Source organism: Gorilla gorilla, chromosome 6, assembly GCF_029281585.2.
Source record: "Gorilla gorilla gorilla isolate KB3781 chromosome 6, NHGRI_mGorGor1-v2.1_pri, whole genome shotgun sequence".
Taxonomy (NCBI): Eukaryota; Metazoa; Chordata; class Mammalia; order Primates; family Hominidae; genus Gorilla; species Gorilla gorilla.
In genome coordinates, this window is record NC_073230.2 from 40788482 (window position 1) to 40804343 (window position 15862).

The following is a 15862-nucleotide window of genomic DNA, read 5'->3' on the forward strand; positions in this document are numbered from 1 at the left end:
GGAGAAATTCTTTGGAGACAAATGCTTGAGTTAATGGGTATGCATATTTGAAAACTTTATTCAAATACCAGCTGCCTTTTTGAAAAATTGTATCACGTTATACTCCCAGCATCAAGGTTCATGCGCATGATAGCAGCTGGATTCATTAAGTCTTTTAACGTTTTTGACATTATTAGGTAAAAAATGACATTTCATTTTTAACCTGAATTTCTAATATGTTTAATTTTTCTTAACTACTTGCATTTATTCTTCTAATTCCTTCTTTTAAGGTTTATATTTTTAGGTAGTAAAATTTCTTAATTGCTTTCTTCGTAGTTTCAGGTTTTCATGTTATGCCTGCAATGATCTCTATTCTAAGATTATAAAATACTTACTTATTTTTTCTGGTACATTTTTATACATTCTTTTGTTCTCAAACACAGCTTCAGTGCATATTTTTGTGCTTTTAAAAAAGCTTAAATTGAAGTATGACTTTTGTACCATAAATCACACATTTAAAGCGTATAATTTTGAAAAGTTTGATTTCTGTATTTATCTGTGCAACCATGTCAACGGTTAAGATGCTGAACATATCCATCACTGCCAAAAGTTTCCTTTTGTCTATTAGTAATTCCTTATCCTGCATCCCAAGCAACCACTGATCTGCTTTCTGTTACTAGAGATTAATTTGCATTTTCTAGAATTTTATAAAATGGAACTATATAGTATATGTTCTTTTTCATCTGTCTTCTTTTACTCCTTTATTTGATATGTGATTTGCAAATAATTTCTCCCAGTCTGTGGTATGTATTTTGATTGTCTTAACAGAATCTTTGGAAAAGCAGAAGTTCTTAATCTTCATAAACCCCCCGTTTATCAATTTCTTAATGGATCATAAATTTACTGTTACATCTAAGAGATATTTCCTAATCCAAGGTTGCAAAGTTTCTCTCTCTTTTTTTTTTTGATAGAAGTTTTCTAGTTTTAAACTTTACATTTAAGTCTCTTCCCCATTTTGTGCTGATATTTATGTGTGATGTGAGGGATGGATGAAATTCATGTTTTTGCATCTGGGTGTCTAATTGTTACAGCACTATTTTTCAGACTATCCTTTTCCACTGAATTGCCTTTTCAACTTTGTTGAAAATCATCTGACCACATTTGTGTGGGTGTATTTCTGCTTTCTTAATTTTGTTCCATTGATATCTTTGTCTATTGCTATATACCAATAACATTGTGTTTTGATGACTGTATATTTATAATAAGTCTTGAAGTCAGGTAGTATAATTTCTCCAAGTTTATTCTTCTCAATGTTGTTTTGGATATTTTAGGTCCTTTGCATTTTCATATGAATCTTAGAATCATCTTGTAAATTAAATAAAACTGGCTGTTGGGATTTTGATTGGGATTGTGATTGTACTGATTCCATATATCAATTTGGAGAGAACCGGTATCTTAACAATATTGAACATGGTATAATTTTCTCTCTGTATTCTAGTTTCTTAAGATGAAAGTGCAGACCATCGTTCATTTATTTAGGGTCTGTTTTGTTTCTCTCTGTGAGGGTTGGTAGTTTTTCATGTACAGGTTTTACAAATCTTTTGTCAGATATATCCCTATTTCCTATATTTTTATGCTATTGTGTTTTATTTCAATTTCAGATTGTTCTTTGCTAATACATAGAAATACAATTTATTTTATTTTCTTTTGATATGGAGTCTCACTCTGTTGTCTAGGCTGGAGTGCAGTGGTACAATCTCGTCTCACTGCAACCTTCGCCTCCCGGGTTCAAGCAATTCTCCTGTCTCAGCCTCCCAAGTAGTTGGGACTACAGGCACATGCCACCATGCCTGGCTAATTTTTGTATTTTTAGTAGAGATGGAGTTTCACCATATTGGTCAGGGTGGTCTCGAACTCCTGACCTCAGGTGATGCACCTGTCTTGGCCTCCCAGAGTGCTGGGATTACAGGCGTGAGCCACCCCGCTTAGCTTACAATTGATTTTCTTATATCAATCTTGTATCATGCAACATTGTTAAACCACTTGTGGGCTCTATTAGCATTTTTGTAGATTTAATCATCAGATTTTCTACATAGATGATCATGTTACGTGCAAATCAAAACAGTTTTACTTCTTCCATTCCAACTGGATTGTTTGTTTTTGCTTGCTTTTTGCCTTGGCTAGAACCTCTGGGATAATGTTGAATAGAAATGGTGAGAACAGATATTGTCTTTCACCATTAAGTATGTTTTAGCTATAAGTATTTTTTAGATTTTTTTTTTTTTTAACCAGGTTGAGGAAGTTCCCTTCTATTCCTAGGTCGCTGAGACTGTAATCAGGAATGGATATTGGATTTTTTCAAGACTACTTCTACATCAGCTGAGACATTCTTATCGTTTTCTTCTTTATTTGATTAAATATGGTGGATTACATTGATTAATTTTTAATGTTAGCCCAACCGTGCATTCTTGAGATAAATTATAGATGGTCATGATATATTATCTTTTCACTATATTTTTAGATTTAATTTGCCAAACTGTATTTTAGAATTTTTGTATCTATGTTCATGAGAGAAATTGATCTGTAATTTAGTTTTTTTCTACAGTTATGTGAATAATTTTTACTCCATCCCCCCACATTTTATGTTTTGATGTCATGAGTTTCTTATATCTGGATATTTATACTTCTCTCCAGATTTGGAAGGTTTTCTCTTATTGTTTTACTTGATTCTGTTCCCTAAATCTTGCAGCCTTTCTTCTTTCCTTTCATTTTTTTTCCTCCTCTCACTGTATTTTCTAATAATCTGACTTTGAGTTCACAGATTCTTTCTTCTGCTTAATCAGTTCTATTTTTGATATTCTTCCTTATATTTTCCCCCTTCCCCCTCCTCTCCCCTCCCCTTCCCCCTCCTCTCCCCTCCCCTTCCCCCTCCTCTCCCCTCCCCTTCCCCCTCCCATCATTTCCCCCCTCCCCCTCCACCCTTTTCTCCCATCCTGTCTTCCTCCCCCTCCTCTCACCTCCCCTCCTCTCTCAGGGTCTTGCTCTGTCATCCAGGCTGGAGTGCAGTGGCATGATCATGGCCCACTGCAGCCTTGACATCCTGGGCTCAAGCAATCCTCCGACCTCAGCCTCCCAAGTAGCTGGGACTACAGGTGCATGCCATCACACCTGGCTAATTTTCTTATTTTTTGTAGAGACAAGGTTTCATTTTGTTACCCAGGCTGATCTCGAACTGCTGAGCTCAAATGATGTGCCTGCCTCGGCCTCCTAGAGTGCTAGGATTACTGCGCCCAGCTGTTTTCATTTCATTCATTGTATTTTTTTCAGCTCCAAAACTTGTCATTCTTCTGAGTTTTGTTTCTCTGTTTTTTTTTTTCCTGGTTTGTTGAGCTTCCTGAAAACAATTATTTTGAATTCTTTGTTAACCTGTAGATGTCCATTTCTTTGGGGTCAGCTACTGGGAAATCATTGTGTTCTTTTGGTAGGGATATGTCTTCTTTGTTTTTCATGTTTCTTGTTGCCATACTTTGATGCCGGCACATTTGGTGGATCAGTCTCCTCTTTCCAACTTCGTGTGCTGATTTTGGTGCGAAACACCTTCTTCTATGGGAAGGTCAAGGGTGCTGGCTGTATGAGATGTAGAGGTTCTGGCCCTGGCAAGGGCATAGCAATGTAAACTGTGTGCAGCTCTCTTAGCTGTGGTTGGTGTTGGTTAAGATTGCAGGTATCCTCAGTTGCCAACTCTGTGAGTGTTCTCAGCAATAGTGAGGGCTATTGGGATCTTTAATGGCAGTGGATGCTAGGGTACTCCCAATCTCTTTTTCTCCCACCAGGGAAATCATGGCCAAGGGGATCCCTCTTGGCACTCTATCTGGCTTGTGGGCCAGTTTCCAGTGCCTGATGAGTGGCACCTATGGAGATGCCATGGAGCCAAGTCCTGAAGCATGGGTATGTGTAAAGGGACTTCGGTTCTGGGCTTTGGGTGGTAATGGCACCAGTGCCTGGGGCACAGGAACCCCCACTGCTGTGTTGGTGATGGTATGTGAGGCATTAGTGTTTATGAAACAGCCGGGGAGCCCGAGATGGGAGCATGGATGTGTGCAGTTACTCTGGCTCTGGGGTACAGGATGGGACCTTGTCCTCTATGGCAGGTGATGTAATGACTGAACCATAGGAATACGCAGAGAGACCTTAGCTGTAGGATCTCGGGTGTGAGCTGGCTCACTCTGGTGGTAGCTCTGGTATCTGAGACATGGATGGACATAGTGCAGCCACAGAGCCAGTGTCTGAAGTATGCGCATTCATGAAGTGACTGTGACCTGGGGGTTAGGGGAAAGTGCAAGGTTTGGAGAGGTGGTGGTTTTGGTTCTGGGGTGGTACAACAGCAGCTACTTCTTGAGCAAGGGAATATGGAGCCATGCCTTCTTCTCTGGGGTTCCCTGGTGGAAATGGCTATTGGTTACCTCAGTGGCAAAAGATGCTGGTGTATTCTGTGAAGCAGGCTGCTGGGAACCATGGAAGTTCCCACTCCACGGCTGTCACCAATAGGCTGTTGCCTTTATTCTTTGTCACTAGCCATCTGTAGGCATCTTAGGTATGCCGATATAACTAGCCATTTGTTCCGTTTTGCTGCAGCTTCTTAAATGGGCCCTTGAGCTCCCATAGGGCTATTATGGTGTTTGAATAGCTGTCTTTCTCTCTCTCTCTAATTTTCTTGCTGGGGATGAAGACTAGTGTCCCCTACTTTACCATCTTGGTGACATCCTTTACCCCTGTGATGATGTTTAATGTTTCTTTTTTTTTTCTTTTCTTTCTTTTTTTCTTGCTTTTTTTTTTTTTTGAGATGGAGTCTCACTCTGTTGCCCAGGCTGGAGTGCAGTGGCACGATCTCGGCTCCCTGCAACCTCCACCTCCTGGGTTCAAGCGATTCTTCTGCCTCAGCCTCCTGGGTAGCTGGGACTACAGGTGCATGCCACCACACCCAGCTAATATTTTGTATTTTTAGTAGAGACGGGGTTTCACTGTGTTAGCCAGGATGGTCTCGATCTCCTTACCTCATGATCTGCCCACCTCGGCCTCCCAAAGTGCTGGGATTACAGTCATGAGCCACCACGCCTGGCCTAATATTTCTTTTCTCTGTCACTTTGTCTGTAAATTGGTAACTTGGATCTACAGCTAGCAGAGTCAAGATTGACTATTCTGGCCAGAGTTCTTCATGGATGGTAGTATAGACTTTCAGCAAACAGAGGGCACATAATATTTGTTTGTCTTTTTTTGTGTGTGATGGTAACAGCCATTGATATTCAATGCTGAGATCCATTAGTTCACTACAGGCTGAAAAATAGATATTTTGTTTCTTTCACACTTTCTTCATTTTTTAGCTGGAATATTTCTACAGAGAGAACCTTTCCTTTAGTAGTTGTTATATGGTGCAGTTTGAGCAGGGTTTTCAGGATAAATGCTTGGTTCTTTCCCTTTATTACTAATTTTTAAAATATTTTAAATAAATAGAGCTTAAAATAAATAGTATTGATTCTCTAGGATCATCCAATAGTGACCATTTGTTTTTATTTTGTTTTTAAGTCTCTGTATGAACTCATGCCTTTAAACATATTTGATGTGTTTTACTCCATTGCAATTATTATTTTCTTTGATACTCTAATATTTTTATCTCTGGCCAGTAGTAGTCTCTTTAAGCTGGCTTTCAAGTTGTTTTCATAAAACCCTACTGGCTCGCTAATAGCTTCCTTGCTATCTGGCGTGAAAAGATATTCTAAGTTCATCTTGCACGTGTTCTATCTCATATCTGGAATCAACCATTAGAATAAATGAAATTAAATGACTCCAGAGTTTTAGTGTAAGGCAGAAATTTCATTAGTTGGAAGCTACTATGGAAATCAAGGTGAATATATTATAGCTCACACATGGAGTTTATACATGACTAGTGACATAAAAAACACGCATCATTCAACTAAGGTTCCTATTTCAAATGTGTTCATTTTGCCTTCTGGTTACATAAGGTGATTTCTCTCTTTTCTTTGTAGGTTTTGCCAGTCAGTCAGATGATGATCAGGTGAATGTAATGGGTTTTCACTTCTTAGGAGGTGCTCGAATTACTGTTCTTGCTTCCAAAACTTCTCGTAAGTAAAACCATGTTATTACTGCTTTTTAAATTTTTTTCTAAGGATACCACATCAAAGAGGATACTCACATCAATAATTCCTGCAAAGGGTGATGTTCATTTAGATTTCAGTAACTAAAAGCCATGATATTAAGTAGATAGGATGTGAAAGTTATGAAGTTAGAGAACACTGATGTTGCCCAAGATTACCTTACCATGATCTAAATTTCACCAAAAATCAGATATGTAACTGATATATTCACTTTATCAGAGTGTATGTAATTTTTGTCTTGGAGCTAAGAAGAGTCTAAGAGAGGAATTTAAAGAAATGAAAAATATTTTTGAGGTAGGTATATGGTGACCTAGATTTGGGAACTCCTAGAACTTGGAATTTTTTTGTTTGCATATATTCTTGTTTATTCCTTTTGGACATTGGCAAAGATGACAGTGAAAGTGGATAGCTTTTGCTGAGTGTAATTTCAATAGGCAGAAAGGTGTAGTAACTATATAGTCAAGTTTGAATTTAAATATGCTTTATTGATTTGGTTGCTTTATATATGTGAAAATAATAGTTGAAACTAGTCAATGTAAAACTAGCTCTTGACATGTGTAGTATGTTGAAGCTACTGAACTTACTGAGTTATACACACCTTCATGGGAATAAAGTAAGATATTAAGAAAGGAAGTATTTAACGAATTTGTATTGAGAGAAAAAAGTACACACACACACACACACACACACACACACACACACACCCATACCCCCTTGAAATAGTCTGGCTCAGGACATTCCAATTAAAAAAAAAAAACTCTAGTTTTTCTGGTGAGCTTTCACTTTCTACCCATGCATTTGCAGTTGTAGTTGGTTATTGCTTTTCTAATAATAAGAGTACAATAAGGCCATCTGTTTTTGAAAAAGAAAAGTATTAGCAGGAGGAACAGACATCCCATTTAGAAACTGTAACAATGTTTTTATGGCTAAAATCATAATAGTTTCTGGAATATGTCAATTGGTGACTGGTAAAATAGACTCAGATACTATTGAAGACTCAATAATAGGTCACAGAAATAACAACTCTGAGAAGAAAGAGGAGATTCTTTATTTTCATGATTTTTCTGATTGGTCATGATTGCAGTATTCTTTACATTGGCATCATTTTTTAAAAAACAAATCATTTTATTTTGATAAGAAGACTTAACATGAGATCTATCCACTTAACAAAATTTCAAATGTATAGTTCAATATTGCTAACTGTAAGTACATAGCACCATTTTGCTTTGATTAGCTTTAATCTCCAGTTGGATGGTAGAACCATTTTGGTGCATTTCTCTTAGTTTAACAGTTATCCTTAGTTAAACTAAAAAAGTTATACCAACATTTCTTTGGGAAATTGTACACATTTGTTTGACTGCAGTTGATGGTGCTGTATAATGAATCTGCAATTGAGACCATTAAAAAAGGCAAAAATTTTTGCAAATGAATATATTTATATCGTAATGTATTTTATTTATAACTTTTAATATAAAGTAACAAGTAGAACACTGATGTTGCCCATGATTACCTTACTGCTATCTAAATTTTACCAAAAATCAATTATATATCTGATTTATTCTCTTTATCTGAATGTATGGCAATTCCCTGACTTAACATAGTGTAGGTACACAAAATCAAATAATGGAATAGGACAGGACCTTTTAAACAAGGAGCCAAATAAACTGTGTAAATTGAAACCTGAATAGTAGTCATTACAATTCTATGATGGTTTTTGGCTACAGTGACACACAGAATCCTACCTAGGAGATGCCTATGGTGGTGGAGAGAGATAGGTATAAGGAGAGTGTACTTTTCTGGGATTGAGGCAGATGTTGGTGCTCCTACTGCTTTATCAGAGTATTCATTCTGAAGAAAGGAATGAAGTAATTTGTACCCAATCTGTGTTTGACATTTTTCATTTTTTGAAAGGTACCTAGTATTAATTATAGTCCAGCAATCTGCTTTACAGAAAAATCCTACGAATGGAAAGAACCTAGTATTTCTTCCATAGTAAACAGTCAAATGATTCATAAGTCACATAGAATTGTCCTTGGCTCTTGGATAGTATTTTCTGTGGGTTCCATGTATTCATCTCTTTTTAAAACCTGCTTGGTAATCAACCAAGCCTTCATGTATGCTGTATGGCGATTTTAGTTCCTTTTTCTGATTCAGTATAGACCAGTCAAAGCAAACAAGAGAAAAGTAAGGTGTAGCTCATTGTCTCAGACACCAAACCAAATTCCCTGGGGAACTGAGTAGGATTATATTTTTAGAAAGCAGAATAGTAGCTGGGTGTAGCAGCTTACCCCTTTAATCCCAACACTTTGGGAGGCCAAGGTGGGAGGATCGCTTAAGCCTAGCAGTTCAAGACCAGCCTGGGCAACATAGTGAGACCTAGTCCCTATTTAAAAAAAAAAAAAAAGAAAAGAAAAATTAGCCAGTTGTGGTGGCACATGAATGTAGTCCCAGCTATTCTGGAAGCTGAGGTGGGAGGATCACTTAAGCCCAGGAGGTTGAGGCTGCAATGAGCTGAGATTGCACTACTGCACTCCAACCTGCGCAACAGAGTGAGACCCTGTCTCAAAAAAAAAAAAGTAGTGCTTAAATTTGGGAAAAATATGCTAGCAACATTTCCGAAAACTGTTATCACAGTCCTAAATTAAAAATAACGGGGAAGTTCTACTTTTGTGAGATCAAATGTTTTTATAATTAATATTGCAAAATATTTCTGCGTGGATATCTATAATTTTGAGTGATTCAGTATAATGGGATTTCAGAAAAATATGCTATTATCTAAATATGTATATATTCTTATGCTGCTTTCCTAAGGTCCACATCCACATAGTGACTTATTACCATATACAACAAACACTGCTAGCTGTCTCTCCCCAGTCTCTCCTGCCCCTTTCTGTTTCTGTACTTTTCTTGGTCTTGCCTCTCTCTGGTTCTGTTTTTATCTTTTGTCTCTATTTGTACATTGCCTTGTTCTACTTGCTTCTTAAAGAATTTAGAAGAGTTTAAAAGTATCCAAAATATGAAAAGAGAAAATAAGTATTTCAAGAAAACAGAAAGAGAAAATCAGGGCAGGAAACTAACAAAGGTAGAAATAAGATTAATACTCAGAAATACATACTGTATGATCAAAAAGGTGCTAGTCACCTAAAATAATAAGAAATCATTTTGTTTCCATTTTCAGAGTGTTCAAAATATTAAACCTTTTGTTGAGGAGATGCACACCCTTTACTGATGCTGAGTCAAAGATGAAATTTCCCTTATGAATATTCAAAAAGACAGTTCCTTCAATAATATCTCTATAGTTTATATAATTATAAAGATTATGCTTAAGTAATTATGAGAAACAAATTTCACAGAACTTTAGAAAATAATGATAAAACTCCATTTATTAAATATAATTCTTCCTGAGCCCAAATCAGTGTGGTCTAAGCTGCAGCCTGATCCAAGGATACATTTTGAGTAACTAGTTCTGCAAGTTTTCAGTATCTAGTGTTTTCAATAAGGATTGAGCAACCAATTTCAGTAACTCAGAAATGAGATGTAGGATGAAGGAGGTGTGTATTTTGTTTTTAAATGAGCAATATTAGAACATGTTTGAACATTAATTTAAATGATTGAGTTCAGTGGGAGAGGTTGATGATCAGGAAAGAGAAGTGGATCATAAGTCTGTGAAGAAGAGAGAGGGGATGGGATGCGGAAGCTTGTGGGAGGGTTTGAGGAATAGGCCTTTGTAACTTCTCTGTAACAGGAGGGATCGTATGTACACCTAGGGAGACTTTGTAGATTTGTTAGTGGAGAGATAAAGGAGCTTTGATGATGTATAAATCTGAAAAAAAAAATAGTGAGAAAGTAAGAAAGCAAACTCATGAGGGAAACAGGCATTGTGGAATTTCCATCTAGAGTTTGAGATCCTACATTTTGAATTGAAACCAGCCATCCTTTTTAGGTGATTTTCCCTGGAAGTGATTTGTTTATCAGCATCTAAGCAACTAAAAACAGGGCTCGGATTTTAAAACAGAATTACCGATAAAATGTTTTTAATGAGATTGATTATCATAATGGACTACGAAATCTGAGATGGTAAGGAAATTGGTGATGATTAGAGAAAACTGATACATGGTGAAAAATTAGTGGGTTCACCTGATCAAAATTCTTGAAAGTTTGAGGAAGTAAAGTAGTAGGAGTTATAGAGCAAGTGAACTAGGTTAAAAAAAAAAAAGGGAAAAAAAAGGTAGTGGTCAGAGAATGGATCAGATATTGAGAACAAGAGTTCAGAGAAATTGCAGATTCTGATAATGGCAAGCTCATCACTGGGGGACTGGATTGCTAAAGTGGAGAGAAGACCAATGGGGACAAAGATTTCAAGAAAATGAGGTATCACAGTTGTGGATATTGAAAAGGCCTATTTGTATTGAGGTACATTCCTTGTGTACCTAATTTATTGAGTTTTTTTTAAATCATGAAAGGATGTTGAATTTGTCAAATGCTTTTTCTGCATCTGTTGAAATGATCATATGGTTTTTGTCCTTCATTCTGTTAATATGATGTATCATGCTTATTGATTTGCTTATGTTAAACCATCCTTGCATCCCTGGAATCAATCCCACTTGATCATGGCGAATGATCTTTTTAATGTGCTGTGTTGAATTTGGTTTGCTAGGATTTTGTTGAGGATTTTTGCATCTTTGTTCATCAGGGATACTGGCCTGTAGTTTTCTTCTTTTGTTATGTCCTTGTCTGATTTTGTTATCAGGATAATGTTGGCCTCATAGATTGAAATTTGAAAGTATTCCATTCTCTTTGATATTTTGGAATAGCTTGAGTAGAATTGTTATTAGTTCTTCTTTAAATGTTTGATGGAATTCAGCAGTGAAGCCCTCAAGTCCTGGGCTTTTCTTTGGTAGGAGACTTTGTATAACTGATTCAATCTTCTTACTCGTTATTGGTCTGTTCAGATTTTCTATTTCTTCCTAGTTCAATCTTGGTAGGTTTATGTATCCAGGAATTTATCATTTCTTGTAAGTTATCCAGTTTGTTGGCATGTAGTTGTTCATAACAGTTTAATGATTCCTTGTATTTCTGTAGTATCAGATGTAATTTCTACTTTTTCTTTTATTTGAGTCTTCCTTCTTTTATTTTAGTCTAAAGGTTTGTTCGATTTTCTTTATCTTTTCAAAAAACCAGCTCTTTGTTTTGTTGATCTTTTGTATTGTTTTGATGCTTAGCACAATGAATGAGAAAGTACACGCACACTCTCTCTTTCTCTCTCCCTCTCAGACAAATCATTGTGGAGTTTTAGAGCACTGAGGAGCGTATTCTTAAAGATTAGAAAGAAAAAAAACAAATTACTCAAGGGATATGAATCAAGATGGCATTTAGCTTTTCATCAAAATAATTCAATGATAGAAGACAATGCAGAAGTTTTCTCCAAGATTGGAGGGAGTTTTCAACTTAGAATGCTGTGTCTTGCTAAGTTGATAATCTGCAAAGAATGCTGAATAGACACATACTCTCAGTGTCACAAAGTGACACTGACAAATTGCAAATACAGGTCAAGCATCCCAAATCTGATAATTCAAAATCCAAAGTGCTCAAAAAGTTTGGAAGTTTGGAGCATTTTGGATTTTGGATTTTTGGATTTGGAATGCCAAACTGCTTAAGTATATAATACGAATATCCCCAAATCTGAAAAAATCTGAAATCCAAAACACTTCCTGTCCTGAGCATTTTGGATAAAGTATACCTAATGTGTAGCAAATTGGTATAGCCTTAGGTAGGTGTTTGAAAAGTGGAAAAGGTAACTAATACATCGATGTTTCAATATCCTGAAAGATTTTTAACATGCTAGGAGGAGTGATTGAATTGAATAAGGTCAAGTTTAAAAATCCTTTTTTTGGTCCATTTTGATTATTTTGCTTTCAGGTATAATAGAAGGATTGTAGTCACATATGTGAAAAATGGCTGGGCCTTGAAATAGGATTTCTTTTGCATCTTCCAAAAGAAAGCATATGTGATCTTGAACTGTGTTATACAAAGTACCTGGAGAAAAAGGAAGTGGGAGTATTATTTTACTTCATCTTGGTAGACAATACATTTATTCATTTTTCATTCAGCAGACATGTTAGGTATAAACACTGTTGTGGCTCTTGTGGAGCTCCTACACTAATGGGAGAGACAAACAGGTAAAGAGAACCAATAATAGAATGCTTGATGTGCTTATAGAAGCATGTTTTTTAGTGCTGTTATATCCCAAAGGATTGAAACTCGATAGAAATTTTATTTGTAGAGGGTCTTGACGAAGGAGTAGGAGACTATCAAGTGGAGGTCGTTCTAGGAAGAGGGGAAAGTATATCCTGATGCTTGATAAAGCATGAGGTTTCAAAGGATTAGTAAATTTTCTTGTGTGCTGAAAGTTCATGTGGTAAGGGCTCTGTGACAGTCCTTTAATGAGGTCAGGAAACTTAGGGACAAGTATAATAACCAAATCTAAGGTCAACTGATGCCCACCTCATGCCCCTGAGAATAGTTTAACTTATACAGTGATTCAGCAATATAATATTACTGTTAATATTTATTTTAAAATTTCTTAGCAATATTATCAAGTGACAATGAGAATATTATATAAATCTAGCTTGGAAAAAGCCTGTTGAAAAGTAAGCATTGAGAAACCATCCTTAGTTGCTAATATTGAAGAGGTTGTATATTTAAAATATTAAACCTACTGAAAGGCCGGGCGTGGTGGCTCACGCCTGTAATCCCAGGACTTTGGGAGGTCGAGGTGGGTGGATCACCTAAGGTCGGGAGTTAGAGACCAGCCTGACCAACATGGAGAAACCTCGTCTCTACTAAAAATACACAATTAGCTGGGCATGGTGATACCTGCCTATAATCCCACCTACTTGGGAGGTTGAGGCAGGAGAATCGCTTGAACCCGCCAGACGGAGGTTGCAGTGAGCCGAGGTCATACCATTGCACTCCAGTCTGGGCGACAAGAGTGAAACTCCGTCTCAAAAAAAAAAAAAAAAAAAAACCTGCTGAAGTAGTTTATGTTATTTCCTCAACATTTTGGTTTAAAAAGCATTCATCTGCTTTTATGTCTCGCATTTCAAAATTTCCAAATAGCATGAATTGTGTAGTTCATTGTTTATGATATGAATACAAGCATTATATTGATGAACTTGAGAAGATGTTCTGACACACATAAAGACTGATGTGATGCATTTTTGTACCTTCCTTAATTAAATATATTCTTTTCTCCATTTGTAATAGAGTGTTATGGAAATTGTCTAGGCTTTGATCATCTAAATTTATTTTATCTGGAAACTGAAGTGGTTATTTCCACTGAGCTACTATTGCAAGATACAAAAGAAAAGAGATAAACAAATTGAATGTTCATTTTGACAGCTATTTTGATTACTAATATTTTAAGGGCACGTTTTAAAATACAGGTTCTTTTATGTTATATTATAAATGGAAAAATTCATTTCTCCCTCCATGAAATATAAACTCTGGAAAGTCTCCAGGGATAGTATTAACCATCTTGGAGTACTAACACTGAGAAAATGTTTAGTAATCAAAATAATACTTTATAAATCTTGGACTCGTTGATTCTTTGGATTTTTGGTAATCTAAAAAAAGCAAAAAATGTTGTTGTGTTTATAAATTCCAAGACTAATTGCAAATTTCTTTCTTTTTTCTTTTTTTTTTTTTTTTTGGAGACAGAGTCTTACTCTGTCACCCAGGCTGGAGTGCAGTCACGATCTTGGCTTAGTGCAGCCTCTGCCTCCCAGTTCAACTGATTCTCGTGCCTCAGCCTCCTGAGTAGCTGGGACTTACAGGTGTGCACCACCACACCCAGTTTATTTTTTGTATTTTAGTAAAGATGGGATTTCAACATGTTGCCCAGGCTGGTCTTGAACTCCTGAGCTCAGGCAATCTGCCTTCCTTAGCTTCCCAAAGTGCTGGGATTACAGGTGTGAGCCACTGTGCCCATCCTAATGGTAAATTTTTTATTCCAGAAAAATTGTTTTTTGTTTTTCTTCTGTATATGTTGATGAAAAAATAAGAAAGAAACAGAAACTAAAAATTTAAAGTTACTGAAAATATCACACCTTTTTAAATGTTTATTATGAGTTTTACATTAAAAAAACTTTTAGGTTCAGGGGTACATGTGCAGGTTTGTTATATAAGTAAACTTGTGTAATGACGGTTTGCTGTACAGATTACTTTTTCTCACCCAGGTACTAAGTGTAGTACCTGAAAATTATTTTTTCCTGATTTTCTCCTTCCTCCCACCCTCCACCCTGAGGTAGGCCCCAGTGTCTCTTGTTTCTCTGCTTGTATCCATGTGTTCTCATTATTTAGCTCCTACTTATAAGTGAGAATATGCAGTATTTTTGTTGTTGTTGTTATTGTTCCTGCATTAGTTTGCTAGGAATATTGGCCACCAGCTTTATCCATGTTTCTGCAAAGGACATGATCGTGTTATTATTGCTGCACAGTATTCTATGATGTATCCCTACCACATTTCCATTATCCAGTCTATTGTCAATGGACATTTAGGTTGATTCTTTGTCTTTGCTATTGTGAATAGTGCTACAATGAACATATGTGTGCATGTATCTTTATGGTAGAACGATTTATATTCCTTTTGGTATATACCCAGTAATGGGACTGCTGGCTTGAATGGCAGCTATGTTTTAGTTTTTTGAGGAAGTGCCACACTGCTTTCCACAAGGGTTGAACTTAATTTACACCCCCACCAGCAGTGTATAAGCATTCTTTCTTCTCTGCAATCTTGCTAGCGTCTGTTATTTTTTGACTTATTTTTAATATTAACATTTCTGACTGGTGTGACATGGTATCTCATTTTGGCTTTGATTTGAATTTCTCTAATGATCAGTGATATTGAGTATTATCTCATATGCTTGTTGGCCATATGTATGTCTTCTTTTGAAAAGTGTCTGTTCATATCCTTTGCTCACTTTTTAATGGGGTTGCTTTTTTTTTTCTGGTAAATTTGTTTAAGTTCCTTATAGATTCTGGATATTAGACCTTTTTCCAGTGCATAGTTTACAAATATTTTCTCTTATTTTGTAGGTCATCTGTATACTCTGTTGATAGTTTCTTTTGCTGTGCAGACGCTCTTTAGTTTAATTAGATCCCATTTGTCACATTTGCTTTTGTTGCAATTGCTTTTGGTGTCTTTGTCGTGAAATCTTTACCAATTCCTATGCCCAGAATGGTATTTTCTAGGTTGTCTTCCAGGGTTTTTATAGATCTGGGTTTTACATTTAAGTCTTTAACCCATCTTGAGTTGATTTTTGTATGTGGTGTAAGGAAGAGGTCCAGTTTCAATCTTTTGCATATTGCTAGCCAGGTATTCCAGCACCATTTGCGTGTTTTTGTCAGCTTTGTTGAAGATTAGATGGTTGAAGGTGTTCAGCATTATTTCTGGGCTCTCTCTTCTGTTCTGTTGGTCGATTTGTCTGGTTTTATACCAGTATCATGCTGTTTTGTTTACTGTAGCCCTGTAGTATAGTCTGAAGTAGGGCAATGTGATGCTTCCAATTTTGTTCATTTTGCCTAGGCTTACCTTGGCTATTTGTTATATTTTTTTGTTCCATGTGGATTTTAAAATAATTTTTTCTAGCTCTTGAAGACTGTCATTGGTAGTTTAATTGGAATAGTATTGAATCTGTAAACTGCTTTGG

At 36.3% G+C, this 15862-nt stretch overlaps 1 protein-coding gene across 18 annotated transcripts in view; it reads left to right on the plus strand.

The window, feature by feature from the left end:
- BBS9 (Bardet-Biedl syndrome 9) overlaps positions 1-15862 on the plus strand; it is a 580067-nt gene that overhangs the window by 230416 nt on the left and 333789 nt on the right. For all 18 annotated transcript variants that reach the window (XR_010134445.1, XM_063708101.1, XM_055347536.2 and 15 more), the window contains one exon: positions 6024-6119. Coding sequence is in view for 17 of the 18 variants with exons in the window: in XM_063708101.1 (XP_063564171.1) it covers positions 6024-6119 (96 nt within the window). In the remaining variant the exon portion in view is untranslated. The remainder of the gene's footprint in view (positions 1-6023; positions 6120-15862) is intronic.